This window comes from Xyrauchen texanus, chromosome 34 (assembly GCF_025860055.1).
Source record: "Xyrauchen texanus isolate HMW12.3.18 chromosome 34, RBS_HiC_50CHRs, whole genome shotgun sequence".
In the NCBI taxonomy this organism is placed as follows: Eukaryota; Metazoa; Chordata; class Actinopteri; order Cypriniformes; family Catostomidae; genus Xyrauchen; species Xyrauchen texanus.
Window position 1 is genome coordinate 37,316,686 of NC_068309.1, and position 19,812 is coordinate 37,336,497.

Genomic DNA, 19,812 nt, shown 5'->3' on the forward strand with positions numbered 1-19,812 from the left:
TTCTCACCAGCACTTATCAAATCACTTCTTTGAAGACATGGATTTAAACAAGTCACATGGATAAAAATGTTGGTCAACATTGTAAAGACCCACAGATATGAGATATTCTTCTAAAAATCTTTGTGTTCTGCAGAAGAATGTCACACATCTTGGATGGTATGAGGGTGAGTGATGAGAGAAGTTTCATTTTTGGAGGAACAGACCCTTAAAGTACAACATTACACACAGTAAATGTTATAATTTAGAGTTGGACATGACAAACGTCATTACTTGCTGTAAGAATAATTCAGTAACGGATGCATTTTGTGTGTGTTTTTGATTAGATTAAAAGAGCTGGCTCATAGGAGTCATTCATTTGGGAATCACACTACACTGACTGGTCATGTTGTAAGTTTTTGATTTACTAAAAAGAAAATCAGGGAATCGGACTTGCTGTGAAAATTCACAACCCTACCGTTCAGTGTGTGCTGATATACGGCACGTTCACACAGCGGCAGAATATGGTTGTCAGTCCTGTTTTTTTGTGCTTAATACGGTTACGCTCACACACAAGTCGGTTATTTGCGCGAGCGACAACCGCATTCTATAACCGAACTGACTCCGGCAAATTTCCAGGACACACACACAACCGCGTATTCTGCAAGCCTGTGCTGTGTGAACAGAACCATACTGAACAACTAGTTGTCCGTCATATAATGTGAAATCCACCTGTACACGCGCGTCTCGTGTGAATTATGGGGGTTTTGTTTGGAGATGAGGTATGAGCTCAACCGCTCTTTCACTGAAGCTGCTGGACGAGCACTCAGTTAAAAAGCATTCAAAGCCGCTGTTGCGCCTCATTTGAAATTGTTTGTTTAATAACACGGAGTCAGTTGTGGTAAGACATGCCGGTGATATGGACGTCGCCATCTGTGATATTTACTTTAGTCATGGTCACTATTGTGACTTCCGTTGTTCGTTCACACAGACCGTATTAAAGCCGCTACTAGAAGATGTTGTATGAACAGGACATTTCGAGCCTCACACATGTAAGTAAATGCGGTTGTCAATCCCAAACACGGCTTGTGTGAATGTAGGAAGTAGACCTGCACACAGAACACTTGCACAGTCTGTACATCCTGCAGTAAACAGTCACAGATTGTACAGCAGCGTCTGGTAGTGTTTATTCCAAACCCTCAGACAATAAAAGACAACAACACTCCTGAAAGAACTGCGTATCCTTTAAACAGAGTAAAAAATATATTTTAATCAATCTAAAGAAGGATTATCGTTACATCAAAAGCAAAACGACAAATGAAAAGGGCAGATTGTTTGGCATATATTGATATTTGTGAATACTGTCGATGAAACCGCTCCGTCTGCTGGACGTTTGACGTCACAAGCTGTATTCGGACGCACACATGATTGAAGCCTCAGAACAGACCTGAGTGAACACTGAACGGCTGCTAGAGAGCACAAAATAACAAATAGAGCAGTTTCTGAAACATACAAAATACATGCACATACTTAGTTTCATACAGCTGTGTTTGGATGAATGACTACATAAAATCTACACATCAAAAACTAAAAAAATGAATGAATAAAAAGAAATGAACAGCCAAGGAATGTTTTTTTTTTCTTCTTTTTTCCTTTACATACAAACATATAAAAGTTTAGTTATGGACGTTCATATCTATAAAATATGAAGCTTTACAACACTTATTCATTTGATTGTAAAAGAGTGATTGTGAGAACTAACACTGTTTTCAGTGATGTACAGACGTGTCTTTTTATTGATCAATTATCCTCATCTTCCTAATGAGAACCTGGAAGTGATGTAATCTACACCTTACCACCAATCACCAACAGAATCTACTGGGTGAATGTCATGAAGAACATGTGCGGGTCATCTTTTACAACAACAAAAAAAAAAATGAAAAAAAAAAAAAATGAACTAAACTATATTTTCCATCAAGAAAATGTCTGAAGATCTTTGCATCATGCCATTAATTGCAAAGTTCTCATTACTGTCATGCGTCCAGATGTTTTACTTTTGAGATTTTCTGTCATTCCTATTCTTTATGGGGATTCTCATTACAGTAATATAGTGATTTTTTTAAATAATAATAATAATAATATTTGTATTGCTTTGCGTAATATTAAACGATCACCACCATTCAAAAACTAGCGATACGATAACTAAACAAACAGAAAAGTACATCAGTACGACATCACATCGACTTATTTCTAATACATAATTCATAAATTACAGGTAGAAGTACTACCATGTTGTATAAATACCATTGAAAAAAAAAATCTTAATGGTCTTAAAAATAGGCTTCATTTTCTTTATGCAAAATCTACTTAAATATGAGCCACAAACGTTCTTCATGAAATTCCCCCATTAGGAAATCTAGTGCCATTGCAGAAGCCCCATCTGACATTTGTTTTCTTGAGGATACTGAAGCGTGCAGAACTTTAGGAATATATGTGGAGTGGATGCAGGAAATGAGTCTTCAGAGTGATGGTGCGATTGAGCCGTCGGTCTTCTGATGTGATCTGATTTATTATTGTGACTGGTGTATCGTGCTCTCTGTTTTAACTCGGCTGAAGTCGAGCGACAGTCTGGGTGGGCGGGCGGGGCGATTGCTGCTGTATGGGCGGGGACTGCTGACAGGGGAGGTGGGGAAGAGGCGGAGCATCGCTTGGGAGAGGCGGGGTTTGGCGGGTGATAGACAGGTGATGGGGGGGAGTCTATAGCACTTCCATCGGAAGAATGGGGGCTGGCGCAGCGTCCTCTTTGAAGGTAGCGAATGCACTTCTTTTTCCTCCTAGGAACAGTCAAGAGAGTTATCTGTGAATAAAGCGTGAATGTGAAACGTCACAAACATGAACTCTGCACAACAATGACACAAAATAAAAAGAACACAAAAAAGAAATATGTGGATACTTAATGGGTGAATATCACGCAAACAGGTCTAGGTCACATTTCATTCCCAAAATATATGGAAAATGAAGCCTATTTACCATTTTCATGACAATTAAGCAGATTTCCACCCTAAATGATCATTACATAATGTGAACAGAGCCCATTAGAGGACAGGGAGAGAATTTATTCTTCACTCGCAATGCATTTACATTTATGCATTTTGCCGACGCTTTTATCCAAAGTGACTTACAGTGAATTCAGGATAAATCTATTTTGGCTTTGCTATACGCAACGCTTAATTTAAATGAATAAAAACTGACTGAATACTGTTCACAAGACACTAGACTGTCATTTCAAGGGTTAACTTCTGACACACGAATCACATGGCACAAGAATATGCTGATGATTTCTGTAAAGTGCTTCTACCGACGTAGCGCCAACAAACAAAATGTAAGTTTTTTCATTGAAACCTGTTTGTTTATAAAGAGTAGAGTCTCTACTTTCGTTTAATTTACCGCATTAAAAAATCTGTTCATTTTTCGCACATCAGCGCCCTTATGAACATGATGTCCACATCTGTGGAAACTCGTACCGCATTTCCTCAAAAGTACAAAAAAACTTCAACATTCAACTCATTTAGCTTCATTTAATATACAAGTTGTAATATTTCATTTTGCTCTCACTATACAATGCAGTTCTGTTCATTAACATCAGTAAATACATTCCTATATGTTCACTGTGCATTGAGAATCAATGGGTTCATCCAAAAGCTGAAAAATGTTGCTTTCAGAGACTTTATATGGAGTTAAGATGAAAATAAGGTGTATTTCAAACTGTTCTGAGACCAGTGAAGACAGACAGCACACTTGAGGTTAAGTCATTCCCTAAATAGGGAGCAAGGGAGCATCCTATAGCTCTCTATGCAGCTTATTACATTCAATCCTAAAATCCAACCAAAAGTTGAGTTTCAGGCTGCAGATGATGTTTGGTTCACTCAACATGTTTGACAGTTTTTTTTTCTTGTTTATTATGTGCTACTATTTCCAAATGAAAAAGGGAAATGGAAAATGCAGTCATGCGGGGGTCTCAGGAGGTTAAGCAAAATGTCATATCAAGCTGATTTGGGGTGAAATGTTTTTAAGATGTTTTGTGACATTCACCCTTATGACCCGATCAGTTATGACAGAATAATAACAATATCATGTTATTGAAAGCAAGATTGATTTAATTGCTTTTGGCAGCCATGCAGAAATACTGCAAATAGTTTCTTTTCTATTGAGCATTTGCAACTAGTGAAAATAGAAAATGCTATTTTTGTTTGAATATCATGTCTTCACTATGTTTTTTTTTTCTAAAATGCTTTAGGTATTTGAGAGAAATGCTTAATTTGTTGTTGTTCCAGCACTCATTCAAACCTGTTACGCTGAATTCACGGGGTGTGAGGAATGTGTTGCGTTCCTACGGCAATGGCGATTGTTTATCAGCATACATGGTTGTGATTGGTTAATATATCAAAGTCCCTTTCAAGGCCAATCAGTCCACTCGGCGGTCATCTTTGGAACGCTCTCGGGCAGGCTGTTTGCTTCTTTTCTAAAATCTCCTGATTATTTTAGTTTTCTACAGAGTTCAACGTGAGCCGCGCAGCAAAAATAGGCTCGACCGCCAAAACTATCCGCTCACTGCCGCATCTAGGAGGATTCACCTCGCAACTCACACTTGAATCTGTTAATATGGCCTTCAAAATGATAACACGCTGCTCATGCCCCGATCACGAAGGATATGTGAAACCGCCTTTATACTGAAGCATTTTCCCCTTGAGGACAACATAATTCAAACAGAGATAAGTTCCTCTTTATCAGCAGGTGCTGGAACCCTATTGTTTTTGTAATGATTGTCTGCTTTTTTTATTATACATTTTCTGCCCTAAAACAGTATGGGCGTCAGAGACTGTAACTCCCAGAGCACCTAAATCGCTTTAGAGTTGCAAGCCAATAAAATGCTTGGGTGTGGCCCATTTTCATTTATCGATCTATATCTTCAAAATGCAAAGTCCAAATTTAACGAACCATGGTAAACTTCCAAACAAAGGCATTTTGAAAATGCATGCCAATTTTCGTCCAATTCTGCCCATAGGGGGCACTATAACCAATAAAATAACTCTGCAACCATTCCGTCAAGGATGTTGGAATTTGACATGCATCTTTCTTTGGTTCAAGTGCTAACATATCCTTAAAATATCTGATTTGACAAATACAAAAATTAAATAAAAAATAGGATGCTAAAATCGAATTAAATTTAAACAACTAATAATTTGCATTATAAATATTGGTCTTTATGAAATTTCACATTCACTTACAGGTTGCCAAAATTAGGCTCTATACCAAATTCTGTATTCTGCCACAAGGTGGCCCTATAATAAGCAAATATATATTTTTGCTAATAACTTCAGAACCATTTACATGCGGATAGTATCTGGATATTCTTTAGCTGGATTGTTTTTACACCTTGCAGTCAAATGTGTCTCCACAAAATTACCAGAGCAAAATGTAAAACGCTGCTTACATATTACATCAGAGGCTGCGATAACTGAACATTCTGTCTTTTAGCACATTTTGAAAACACTGATGGATAATTGAAATGCCTTCTGTGGACATTTTTGGCAGCCACCAAAGCTAATTTGCGGTTCGCCGAAGCAAATTTTATGAAATTCATCACGTGTTCTGCACTTTGTATATGCTTCTCATTTAAATCGCGCAAGTGAAGACTGGTTTCATGTGAGCGTCGCGGGTGATTAGAATATAAGAGAGAGACACAAGTGAGTGTGATTTGAGGAGAAAGATGAGTTATTTCAAGTGTATTTCAGTGGAATTCATGGAATATAGTTCATTGTTTGGGTAGCAAGTTTGCAAGATGGCAGTGCCTGTTTTGTTCTACATATTGTGATGACTGAATTTACAGAAAAAGGCAAGAATCCACAACACAGTGCTTTAACAACAGATGACAGTAGCATAACCTCACACCTTCTTTGAATGAGATCAGAATCCATTCCTGACCACCTTAAAATGTGGTTTGAGTGATCTGATCACGATCCAATCACAATGTGTCTTAGGTGTATTTACTGTGGTATCTGATAGCGATCCGATCACTGAAAATGCATGTTAATGCAAGGTTTAAATGGGGCCTTATGTTGCTCCTGATTTATTTAATTGTTTAGAAGAGATAAGCCAATGACTAATTGGTCTGTATATTGTGAGAGCAATATTCAAACTTAAAACCCAGAACACATGGATAACCAGACATTCTGAGGGCACAAGCAACATTTCACAAGTAGGTATAGCTGCAGGCCAGAGACCTCCAAATGGGGGTGGAGTTACTCCAAAAAGGTGTTGAGCCAACTCCAAAAGGTTGGTGTCACTTCCCCTCACTGTAAAGGTTAGATAAAACGGTTGGGTAAGGGGCTCCATATATTTTTTATTGTTGTTTTTGAGCTCCTGCGCCTTTTTGGAGCATGTAGCCTGCATTTCCTTCTCAAATTTCAACCATTTCCGATGCTAGGGGGCGCTATAACTTAAAAAAATATCCTAATTGTGCGATTGTGAAGAATGCAGTTAAAATTCCACACCAACACAACAAACCACAACATATTACAGGATTTATTGTCAAATTTGTCTTTAGTATCTTCAACATGTTCTTGAAACCCTATAGTTGCCGCTTGTGGCTATATTTATGTTTACACTTGTAGTGATATTGTCAAGCTCAATAGTTCATCTCTATACTGGCAAAAACATTTTACAGAGAGTTTTACACATTACAGCACAGCAAATCTGAGTAATACTACCAGAATTTGTTGTCATCTATTCCAATTATAAGTATTGGGCCAGGAGAAGTGATCTATCTACAGGAGTCTGCAGTTGTATGTAAGTGTGTTTATTTCATTGTTTTTAACGTCGTTAGAGTGGTATTCATTGCTAGATTAGGTGCTGTTTGTTAACGGTCTTGAACGCGGGTCGCTTAAACATGTGTTTGGTGTGTGCGCGCGCTATATTTGTGTTGACTTGTCCCATAGTATTCACTGCTAGATTTGTTTAGACCTGTCTCGTAGTATTCACTGTTAGATTTTGGTTTGGTTATCCAGTGTGTGTAAAACTATCGTCATTTTAGTGTCTGCAAACAGTGCTTCACTTGTTTTAGAGTATTATTTATTGCTAAAGTGCAGCATAATTTATTTGCACTGTACAGAAGTTGCGTTTGTTCCTGCGCACCCCTCAGTTTTGATTTCGGGTGACCATGTGACTAGCTTTGTTGTGCTAAGAGGCATTAAGGCGTGGCCGCTTTTTCCACTGAACGGCTCGTTTAAGTGTGTATTTATTGGACTTAATGATGACGCGGAAGCGGAGGCCCTCGTGTAAAGCCCTCCTCATGTGAAGACCTCCTTGGGTAAAGACCAGCGAGTCTACCTGTGCGAGTCCACCGAGCAAGGACACCGACAAGGCACTACTCACCAAAGCACTTAAGTATTTTTCTATTCTATCTCTTTTAGTATTTTACATACATACATAATAACATGTCTAGTTCACTAATAACACATGCCTTCAAGCACATCCCTGTTATCTCTTGTAGACCGTTCACAAGATACAGATGCAAGACAAAACGCAACCCACACAACCTACGGCCGCTTTGCACTTCAACACCTGCTCCACTCTCGTTCTCAGTGGGACTCTGGAACTGCCAGTCTGCTGTGAACAAAGCTGCCTTCATTCCAGCTTTCGCCACACAGTCCACCCTCAGCATCCTGGCACTGACAGAGACATGGATACGTCCTGAGGATACAGCAACACCTGCTGCTCTCTCCAACAACTTCTCCTTTTCCCACACCCCTCGGCATACTGGTAGGGGTGGGGGAACAGGTTTGCTCATTCATAATAACCTGACTTTTTCACCACAGGCTTCACTATGTAACAATAGTTCTTTTGAATTTTATGCCATTACTACAATGCAACCCACAAAATTACATGTTGTTGTCATCTATCGCCCTCCAGGTCAGCTGACAAGCTTTCTTGAGGAGTTGGATGTCCTGCTGTCCTCCTTGCCAGAGGATGGCAGGCCACTTGTGGTTCTTGGCGATTTCAACATACACCAAGACAAGCCCCAGGCCATCGACTCTTCTGGACTCATTTGGAAAGACTACAAACCACAGCAACTCACAGATTGGGCAACCAGCTGGACCTCATTTTTACACGTAACTGTACCACCTCAAATATTCTTGTTACACCTTTACATGTCTCTGATCACTACTTTGTTCAATTCAACATGATTCTTCCATCCATTGTAAAACCGACTCCACCTTTGGATTCCTTTCGCCGTAAACTCCATTCCCTCTCACCTTCTCGCCTTTCCACTGATGACTCTGCCTCTCTTCCCACAATAATTTTTTTTCCATGCTTGATGTAAACACTGCCACACTTAGCTCTACTTTAACAACCTGTCTAGACAACATCTGTCCTCTCTCCTCTAGACCAGCACGTACTACACCACCCAGCCCCTGGCTGTCTGAAGTCCTTTGTGAACATCGGACTGATCTCAGGGCAGCTGAGAGGAGATGGCAGAAATCTAAAGATCCAGCCGATCTAGGTAAATATCAGCTTCTGCTTGCAACTTTTTCAGATAACGTTAAAGCTGCAAAAAATTCATATTACCAGACCAAGATCAACAGCACCACAGACACTCGTAGCTTGTTTAGAACATTCAACACACTTCTCTGCCCTCCCCCTCCACCACCTGACACATCACTGACAGCAGATATCTTCGCCACATATTTTTACTAATAAGGTTACAGCCATCAGCAATACATTCACTGCACCACACCCTGTCAAACACCCACCTCCTGTATGCAACTCTTCTTTCTCCATGTTCTCTCCTTTAACTGACACTGAGGTCTCTAATCTCCTCCTCTCCAACCACCCCACAACCTGTTTACTTGACCCCATTCCATCACACCTTCTCCAGGCCATCTCTCCGTCCATCCTACCTGCACATACACACATAATTAACAAATCTCTTCTTGCAGGCACTTTTCCCACTACATTTAAGCAGGCTCGAATAACCCCACTGCTGAAAAAACCTGCATTTAACCCCACCCTGATAGAACAATACAGACCAGTCTCTCTCATCCCATTCATGGCAAAAACACTTGAAAGGGCAGTTTTCAATCAGATCTCTGCCTATCTCTCACAGAACAAGCTGCTGGATGACAATCAGTCAGGCTTCAAAAGTGGATACTCCACTGAGACTGCCCTGCTGTCTGTCACGGAGTTGCTGAGATCATCCGTTCTGATTGTGCTGGAACTTTCTGCTGCCTTTGACACAGTCAACCATCAGATCCTACACTCCACCCTCTCTAAACTGGGCATCATTGGAACTGTGCTTGGCTGGTTCAACTCCTATCTCTCAGAAAGGTCCTTTGAGGTAGTCTGGAGAGTGGAGGTATCCAAGCCACATCAGTTACTTACTGGGGTACCTCAGGGATCAGTGCTTGGGCCACTTCTCTTCTCTATATACACAACATCACTGGGAACCATCATCCAGTCACATGGTTTCTCTTACCACTGCTACGCTGATGACACGCAACTCTACTTGTCTTTCCAGCCCGAATCACTGCCTGTCTGGCAGACATCTCAGCCTGGATGAAGGAACACCACCTGTAACTCAACCCAGCCAAGACCGAACTCCTTGTCTTTCCAGCCAACCCTGCTGTTGAACACAACATCACCGTGCAGCTGGGTCCAACTACAGTTTCGCCTTCCAAAACTGTCAGCAATCAAGGGGTAACCATTGATGATGAGCTAAATTTCACAGACCACATCTCAAAGACTGCAAGATCATGTAAGACCCTTCCTCTCTGTACATGCCACACAACTGCTCGTTCAGTCACTTGTCATAACTAGACTGGACTACTGTAACGCTCTCATTCTAGGCCTTCCTGCATGTGTTATTAGACTTCTCCAAATGATCCAGAATGCAGCAGCACGTCTGGTCTTTAATAAACCTAAGAGAGCACATGTTACACCACTCTTTGTCTCTCTCCACTGGCTGCCGGTTCATGCACATACTAAATTTAAGGCCCTGATGCTGGCATAAAAAACAGTCACTGGGTCTGCTCCAGCATACCTAAAAACATTTATGCAGAGCTACGTTCCCACCAGAAGCCTGCGGTCGGCTAAGGAACGTGGCCTTGTCGTACCAAAACAAAGAGGCACCAAAACACTTTCCCGGACTTTCAGTTTTATCATACCACGTTGGTGGAATGACCTTCCCAACTCAATCCGTGAAGCTGACTCACTCTCTATCTTCAAAAAACCTCTAAAAACACATCTTTTCCAAGAGCACTTAACCGGTCACAAAACAAAAAAACAATTCTTGTTGCACTTAAATCTGTTTTGTATACTATTCTGATGATAGTGAAACTTTGTAGTATGGCACTTTTCATACCACTGTCTCCTTAATATGATTCGCTTATGTTTTCCTCTTTTGTAAGTCGCTTTGGATAAAAGCGTCTGCCAAATGAATAAATGTAAATGTATTCAAATTATGCTTAGGGATTAATAATAAATGACTATTGTTAACTTTGCATGACTGTAACTCTATATTAAGGATTTGAGATAATGGTGGAAACAGTCTTGGTACTTTGGGCCTGTGGTGGCAAAATATGATTTCTTGAAAGTTCAGCATTAACCTTTTCATATGAAATAAAAAAATGGGACGCTTTCTGAGAGTAATCAAATATTCATCCTTTTCTGATAACTACATATGGCGTGATCTTTATATATGATCCAAGGACACTAATGTTGCTCCTTATTAACCTGTGGTTTATGTGATGGTTATGTGGACCAATTTATGTGTCAAGTTCAAAGGTTTCAGGGCATGTATGGCATATTGTTTTGAAACCGCACAGCTACCAAACCACAGTGGCACCCTAGTGCGAGTCAGGAGAGTATGGAAATGTAGACACAACCTCTCTGATCCTCCATTGTCACGTTACACACACAAATCAAAGCAACACACACACTTTCGCCCGCATCAAAGTCGGAGAGGAATGGCAATGACTCGCGGCCACCGCAATAGGGGTAGGCTTTGCAAACGATGCTGCTTGCAAATGTCAGAGTTTGTGATCAAACGCAGCTCGAGCTGACCGCGACGTGCGCAAGAGAGGCAGAGACAGACGGATGTGTGGGTGTGAATGGCATCAGTTAGCAGTGCTTTAGGTGCAATTCAACTACAAGAGGGATTGCCAAAACCCTTAAATCCACAGCCAGTTCACTTTGTTCTTACTGCGTGTGAGTGAAAGCAACGTGTTTTGGATGTTTCCCAAATGTGATGATGCACATAGCCATACCACCTCTTACGTCACTGATGTTCAAGAACAGTTCACCAAAAATTTTTGTTGTCTACCTGAATGTTCACGCTGTTATTTTAATGAAAGTGAACACTGTCGAGCTCCAAAAAGTCACCATTAAGGGAACAATAAAAGTAGTCCAAATCTGAATATACACAAATTTGAAAGAAAAAAAAAAAGCTCTACATTTTGAAATCTGTTCCTCACACAAAGCATTCATATGACTTCAGAAATCTTGAAATAGACTGCACACGACTTAAAACTATTCTGGGAAGGGTTGCACCAGCTGTGGGTAAAGCTGAAAGTATACTTCGGTTTTGACGCAAACACTTAGCATCTGCGTACAGTCAAACACTAGCCTTTTAAAGTATACATAATTTGACTGTGTGCCCATATACAAGCGGTTGGTGCATGCGCGACGTCTGCTATGAGAGACTGGACTATTTCTCTTCAGGAGTTTGTACCAATAAGTTATACAAATGCTGGTATCTCCTAACCTCCTTACACAAGCGCTCTTGACGTGCAAACCCACTGTTGTTGTTTCCATCTTCATCTTACTGATGTTTATCGGCCATTACATTTTCATCTGGCACTTTTCATAAAAGCGAAGGCTTAATTGTGAGTGTTGCCACCTTGTGGACACACTAATTAGTGTGAATAATTCAGCCTGCATACGTTCAGTTGATGATTAAATGTGCGTCATGCATACTGCACGTGCGTTAGTGTTTGACCGAAGTATACTTTGGCTTATGGTCTAACTTAAGTTAGGACGTAAAGTTTTAAACTAAGGCAGTGGTTCTCATCCCTGTTCCTGGAAGCCCCCCAACACTACACATTTTGGATGTCTCCCTAATCAAACACACCTGATTCAACTCATCAACTCGTTAGCGCAGACTCCAAGACCTGAACTGGGCGTCAGAAAAGGGAGATTTACTAAATGTGCAGTGTTGGGGGGTTCAGGAACAGGTTTCATGCAACATTCAGCTCATATGCACTGCGTAAAGGAATGTATAGTCCCTTATATACGGTTTACATTTATTGATCCAAAAAGCAGCCTTCAAATGTGTAAACTGATTTGTTAAAAAGCCATTCATTTCAGTTTGATCTTTATATGGTTGATGGTCAAATCTTTTTGTTTCACATAACTGTCAGCAGTAATAAATATTGCATTGAGGAATATACAGGAAATACAATAATTAGTAATTTTAAATATTTATATAATAATATTTAGAAACTGTATACATAATTAATAATGGGCAATGCATACTAATACAACAGACAGAAAACTGACATTTATTTATCCTATATACAGGGTTCATACAGATGATTCAAAATTAAATTCAAGGAATTTTAAGAACCTTTAAAGCTCATTATAAGGACTATGCATGAAATGTCATTAATCAAACATATTCCTCATTTGTTCATTTTAAATAATAATAAAAAATATTATATTCATTTATTTTGATAAAATACCACTTATTTCGACACATTCTCATAGTACCCACTGAAGTAATGATGCAATGTATGACTTGCGGTTAAGTACATGAGAGCTTTCCAATGAAAGTGAATAAGTGGGTCTGTAAAAGGCAGTCCGTATAACTCCATGTGTTCTAAAGGCTTAGAACAACTTTATGCAAGGAACTGACCGAAACGGCAAATGTTGTAACAAAGCTTTCTTTCCGCAAGAGGTCACATGATGGCTCAGAAAATCAAATCCTCCATTGATCTGCATCAAATCTCAGAACATTTTATATCTGCATTTAAGTGATATAATGATTTCGCCAACCTATTTAACGTCTTTCTATCATTCAAGCACTTTTAAAGCACCTCTTGATAAAAAATGGCTATTTTCAAGGTGTTCTAGTACTTAAATATAAAAACTTCAAGCACCTTGTATGAACCCTGTATATATGTGTCACAAGCTAGTGACACTGGCGACGCATACTGTAAAGTGCACCGTTTTGATAATTGTTTTACATCATGTTTATCATATACTCTATGTTTAGTCTGTCACATAAAATTGGCCCTGATCGGAGGCTTCTGTAATTGGTGCAATGCTCAAACATTTAGTAGTGCATAAATTGTAACATAGTGCCCATCTAAACTCTAACTAGTCTAAGTTTTGTAACTGCCCCTGGGGCTTTTTTGTGCTTTGCTGCATCAGTCCCCATTTAATTTCATTGTATTGAAAAGAGCAGCGTGAACTTTCTGCTACATTTCTTCTTCTGTGTTCAAAAGAAGAAAGTAATATGGGTTTGGAATGACATGAGGCATGAAATAGATGAATACACAATTTTAAATTAAATTTTTTGGGTAAACTATTCCTTTAAAGGTCATCACATCGGCAGGACTTGGATCAACAAGTCTGCTGCAAGACTTTAAAACATTATGAACAGAGATGCTCCATTACAAGTCAAGTGAAAGACTGTAAAAGCATTTTAAAGTGTAGTGGTTTTGTAAGCACTCGTGTTAGTGATAGATACATGCAGAGCAGAGCATGGGCAGCACGGACAGACGGACAGAGGAAGTACACACCTGCAGGGACCGCACCAGTCCGTTTGTTGGTTGAGGCCAAAGCGAGCGCGGCATTTCTTTGGGGAGCCGGGGTCTTAGCGAGAGGCAGCATGCGTGCACACAGGGGAAGAAAGAGACAGGACCGGAGATAAGGGAGCAAGCCAAGAGGAGATGGGGAAGAGACCGGCAAAGCAGAAAAGTTATTGACAGATGAGGTGAAAAAGAAAAGCATTAAAATTCAAGACAGAGGTGATAAACCAACTGTACATTAGAAAGAGATCATGTTTCCATGCACACATCATCCCATTATTATTATTCTGAAAGAGACATTTACATGATTTCCAGCAATTCCAAATGAATTAAGAATCTTGTGGAAATACTGGAGATGGTTACTTTGCCCATTTATTATGCTGCATTTTAATAGTTGTGGACAATTATTTAATCAAGTGATTAAATCTTATGCATTATTTAATAATAACACAAGAGCACAATGACCTGCATAATGTATGTCATGATACTTTTACAAATGTAAGCTATGACGCTTCTTTTAATGTATGTAAAATATTAGTATCACTTTCAGATTTCTCGAAACCAGAATATTGGCTTGATTTGCTTATGCAAAGAGATAGATACGTTTTCATGCTGCTCATATAATCAGAATATGACCAAATTCTGACTAATAGCCAAATGTTCTTGTGCAGTCATTAGAGATGCATTGTGAGAAGTCTTCCTTTCAGAGACACCCAGTTCAATACACATCTCCATATCACCATTTATACTCTTGCAAATAGAACTATATGCTGTGTTTGAAGTAGCATACAATCACAGTGGCAAGAAAAAGTATGTGAACCTTTTGGAATGAACTGGTTTTCTGCATTAATTGGTCGTAAAATCTCATCTTCATCAAAGTCACAAATATAGACAAACACAATGTGATTAAACTAACATCACACACACAGTTATAATCTTTCATGTCTTTATTGAACACATCACTGTGCTGTGGAAAAAGTAAGTGAACCTCTAGGCTAATGATGTCAACAAAAGCGAATTATAGTCAGGAGTTGGCAAACCTGGCATCCAATTAATGAAACAAAATAGGAGGTGTGGGTTACTTTGACTAATAAAAAGTTAGACAAACTGTCTATAAATGGATGATTTAGTACTGTGGTTATTCTCTCTAGAAGTGGCCGTTCAGCCATGATGACACAAAGGGCACACAACAGAATGCTCAATGAGGTAAAAAAGAACCCTAGAGTGACTGGTTAAAACCTCCGTTCATGAGTCTACTATACGGAAAACATTAAACAGTCATGGTGCCCATGGCAGGAACCTTTCCAACAAAAACACTGCTGTGTGACTGAAGTTTGCCAAAGACCACGTTGACACTCCACAACACTACTGGGAAAATGTTTTGTGGACTGGTGAAACTAAGGTTGAATTGTTTGGGAAGAACCCGCAGCACTACGTATGGCGTAAATAGCGCACCGCATACCAACATGAAAACATTATACCAATGGTGAAGTACAGTGGAGGGAGCATCATAATTTGGGGCTACTTTGGGGCCTGGAGCACTTGCCATAATCAAGGGAAAAATTAATTCCAAAGATAATCAAGATATCCTACAGGATGTCAGGGTGGCTGTGTGCCAGCTTAAGTTCACTAGAAGTTAGGTGATGCAACAGGACAATGAACCTACACATCAAAGTAAATTCATTAAATCAGAGCCCAGATCTTAACCCTATAGAGATGCTGTGGAGTGACCTCAAGAGACCTTCTAAGAATATGACTGAACTGAAACAGTTTTGTAAGGAAGAATTGTCCAAAATTGCTTCTGAACATTGTGCAGGTAATCCGCAGCTTCTGGAAACACTTGGTTGAGGTTACTGCTGCCAGAGGAGAATCAACCAGTATTAAATCCAAGGGTTCACTTACTTTTTCCACAGCACAGTGCAGTGTTCAATAAAGACATAAAAGATTATAACTGTGTGTGTGATGTTAGTTTAAGCACATTGTGTTTGTCTATATTTGTGACTTTGATGAAGATGAGATCACATTTAATGACCAATTAATGCAGAAAACCAGCTAATTCCAAAGGGTTCACATATTTTTTCTTGCCACTGTATACATAGTGCATGTATATTGCCTTCTAGTACGCTGCTTTGGAAATAGTATACCACTGACAAAAAAGCACCACAAAGTGACATAGACCTGCCATATTGTTTTGGACATGGTACTATAAATGGGATGTGGTGGTGGCGTAGTGGCTAAAGCACAGGGCTGTTAATCAGATGGTCCCTGGTTTGAACCCCATGGCCACCACCATTGGGCCCTTGAGCAAGGCACTTAACTCCAGATTGCTCCGGGGGGGATTGTCCCTGTAATAATTGCACTTTAAGTTGCTTTGGATAAAAGTGTCTGCCAAATGCATAAATGTACTATAATAATGTCTTGTTTTTTTAGACCACATGTTATTCTTTAAGGGATCTATGGTAACACAGTACTTTTAGTAATGGACATAAATGACTGCTGCAATATTCCTGTCAAGCTTAAATTAAGGGTTATATAATAGAATTCAAGCTCTGTACAGATAATTCTAGTGGCTTTCCTCCTCATCTGGGTATCAAATGATTGCTGAAAATAATGATGATATGTCACTATTGAGATTGTCAATAATCAATATTATTATCTAGAATAAAGTAAAAAGCCACTCGAGGCTGTGCATTACAGAGATTTGAGTAAGGGGTGGAATACCTATAACCCCATTAATCACGGTTAAATCACTGCAGGTTTAACATTTATAAAACATCTGCAACAGCAATATTATTACAATACAACAGTTGTAATTATTATTAATAACAGTCAGAATAAACAAGTCTTCCTCTGAGTTGTTCATTAGTCTTACTGTAGATGGCTGATGGTTGCTCAACAGCGTCACAATATGTGCACTTTGAATGCGGCTAATCAAATTGGATTTTAGTCTAAACTATCAGTTGTATAATAATGTATTTCATCCAAATATGGTCTTTATATTACTACAAACAGCTCGTTTGGATATGTTAACAACAGTTTCTAGATTTTGGATAAATTACATATACATGAAGATGTTGTTTTTGCCGAGGCGGAGGGCGGGGCTGGGTCGTGATCCTACACACCCGGTCCCGTATTAGGCTAATCAAGCCTCCCTCGTTCTCTCAGGCAGGGGAGCCCCCAGCAAGACGTACATCCCTCCCCTCTTTCCCTGGGGAAGGGCGTGCCCTACCCCCGTCTGCCGGTAGGTCATCCCCGTCTACCTGGACGAGGGAGGAGACGAGGGAGGGGACAAGGGGAGGGAAACAGAGCCTAATTCGGGACCGGGTGTGTAGGATCATCACCGCCCTCCGCCCTGCCACAGTAAGATTAATGGGCAAATGCTTGATATGACTTGTAGTTTTGTACTGAATTCTAATATGCTCTTTAGTGATTATGAAAGCATTTGAACTGTTAAAATAGTGCATTTGTGCATGTACCTATGCTGGAGTCTTGCTGTTTATCTCGTTTCCTTCTCTTCTTCTTGCCCTGCAGTTATGAGAGATCAGAAAGTTATGTTAAACACGCTGATGAGCACACACACACACACACACACACACACACCCTGCATACTGTCTGATGCCCCACACAAAATAATTTGGTAACACTTTCCAAAAGGTTTCATTAGTTAACAACAATAGTTAACATGAACTGGACTTAACATGCTAACAAATGGAACCTTATAGTAAATTGTTACCAATAATTGTTCACAATAAGGTTCCATTCAGTAACATTATTTAATGCATTAGGTATCATGAAATAACAATGAACAATATCGTTTTATAACATGTATTAATCTTTGTTAACCCTTTAAGCTCTGAGGGTGTTTTTAAAGATTTCCTGTTTCAGTGGCATACCCAAAATTAAAGACTTATAACAACCAAAAAACAAACAAACAAACAAACAAGAAGGGTCAAGTCTTTGGTTTCATTGTAAAGAAAAGTAAAAAAAAAATGTTAATGATAAAGATTGTGAAACATTCTGAGACTCTCAGCCTAGGAAACTCTTATTTGACATTATTTATCTCTGAATGTAAATAAGGTAGCTCTGAAAAAAAATACTTTTGTTTTGTTCCCAATCATGTCAACTATATCTGATAAAAATGTTGTGATGATGCGACAAAGCAATCAAAAGTTATAGCATTACATAAATAATTTATTATAGTGTCCAAAAGCCTCTGCAAACAACCGAAACATAATAATTGTACATAAGAACTAATTACACGTGCAAACACAATGACTGAAGTATGTATAGCATGCAGACATGATTTTAGTAATGAGATTTCACAGAATGAGTGAGTTTTGAATCTGAATCACTGAGATTGTGTCGTTTACATAGCGCCATCTCCTGGTGGACATATGTAACATTGTGCTTTATGTGCATTATCTAATGATCTTTGCATCTGATTACCTTGTGTGTGGACTCATTTGAAAGATAATCACCTCTAGTGACCGTTATGGTTTTTTTTAATGGCCGATGCCCCTATCCAGAGATACAATGCCAATATATCACACACTGTAATATAGTAAATAACAAATATAAAACTGCTAAAACAAATTATAAACTATATATACAATATTTACTCAATTTCACACAAAACTTTAACCTTGTAATACATTTTTTTTATTTTATTTTAAATGGTAGATAGCACTTTCTTCTGATTACTGTTTAGTCATTCAATTTTAATCATTTATTTGCACGTGAAGAAATTGTTAATATATTAGGAAGAAGGAAATAACAGTACACACAGTAGTCAAGCAACCATGGTTTATCAAATCGCATTTTCTCAAAAAATACAGAATCAAACCATTTGTACATTCAGTGCATAGTGAATAAAACATTTACTTATAGCACACGTGAAGTGCTTTAACTTTGAAGATGCACTCACAGGCTCGTGCAGATCCAGCGCGAGTGGCATTCTCTTGACAGTTTAAATGGCCTGGATCACCTGTTTGGATTGTCACGGAGTGACTGTCATGATTTGTGAATCAGAGGAACATTTGATCCTGAAGTTTTTGATTCTGGCTATTTGAGTGTTCGACGGGAAGAAAACGCTGGATTTTCATGAGGTTCATGAATGAAATTTGTTTAAACGAGATATGCGCATATTTGCAGATGGTATATAATATTAGTTTTATTGATATTTGCCTTTGTATCATTAGAAAAGTTACAGGGAACTGTTGAGGAGAGACTGTTAGAATATGTGCTTTAGAGGAAGACTTATGAGCGCTCCACAGGAAGTTGGTTTGCTCAACTTTTGTGAGGTTTGTTTATTTCATCTGTTTAAATGAGATTAGCGCATATTTACAGACGGTATATGATATTAGTTTTATTAATATTTGCCTTTTTATCATTAGACAAGACAGTTAAACGTTACAGGGAACTGTAGAGGAGAGAGAGGGAAACAGGCGAGCACTTGAACATTATGAGTTCAAACAAGTCTGTTGCGGCTCTGATATGCAGACTCTGTGTTGCACACCAGTCTATTATTGCAGTAACACGATGCCATGTAACTACAAAACGAACTGCAACTGATCATTTACATGTCTCAATTGATTCACATGCAAGCAGGCAAATCTTGGCACCTTCAAGAAAACGGGAAAATGTATCGACCGATGCCAATAATGAAAAAAGTCAGAATAGCGCCCCGCCCTGTTCGCCATAGAAACACTTCTAATTTGTCTGCAAATTTCAAAGCACTTGATTAGTCTTTGTCATAATGCCTGCATACATTGGAAAGTAGAGCTTCTAAGCTTTAAAATGATACCTATTTTGTGTTGGTCTAGGCTGTAGTTATTCATATTTGGATTATTTTTTTCTCGTGCAGAAAGGGTTAATGTTAATAAAAATACAATTGTTCAATGTTAGTTTATGTTAGTTCACAATGCATTAACTAATGTTAACAAATACAACTTTTGATTTTAAAATGTAA

The 19,812-nt window shown here is 39.0% G+C and overlaps 2 protein-coding genes across 6 annotated transcripts in view; one reads left to right on the forward strand and one right to left on the reverse strand.

The window, feature by feature from the left end:
* Positions 1-2,586: 2,586 nt before the first annotated feature.
* The window catches only part of LOC127628046 (transcription factor 7-like 2), a 95,746-nt gene continuing 78,520 nt past the window's right edge, over positions 2,587-19,812 (reverse strand). For 2 of the 5 annotated variants that reach the window (XM_052104706.1, XM_052104702.1), the window contains 2 exons: positions 17,321-17,369; positions 2,587-2,810 (listed from right to left, as the gene is read on the reverse strand). In XM_052104706.1, the coding sequence (XP_051960666.1) occupies positions 2,734-2,810; positions 17,321-17,369 (126 nt within the window). In that variant the 3' untranslated portion in view covers positions 2,587-2,733. Of the gene's footprint in view, positions 2,834-17,320; positions 17,370-19,812 lie in introns of all 5 variants that reach the window. The other 3 variants (XM_052104704.1, XM_052104705.1, XM_052104703.1) reach the window with 3 other exon arrangements.
* Positions 6,804-8,634, forward strand: LOC127628047 (uncharacterized). Its single transcript, XM_052104707.1, has 2 exons — positions 6,804-8,147; positions 8,424-8,634. The coding sequence occupies exons 1-2, from the start codon at positions 7,473-7,475 to the stop codon at positions 8,460-8,462; spliced, it is 714 nt and encodes a 237-aa protein (XP_051960667.1). The 5' UTR covers positions 6,804-7,472; the 3' UTR covers positions 8,463-8,634.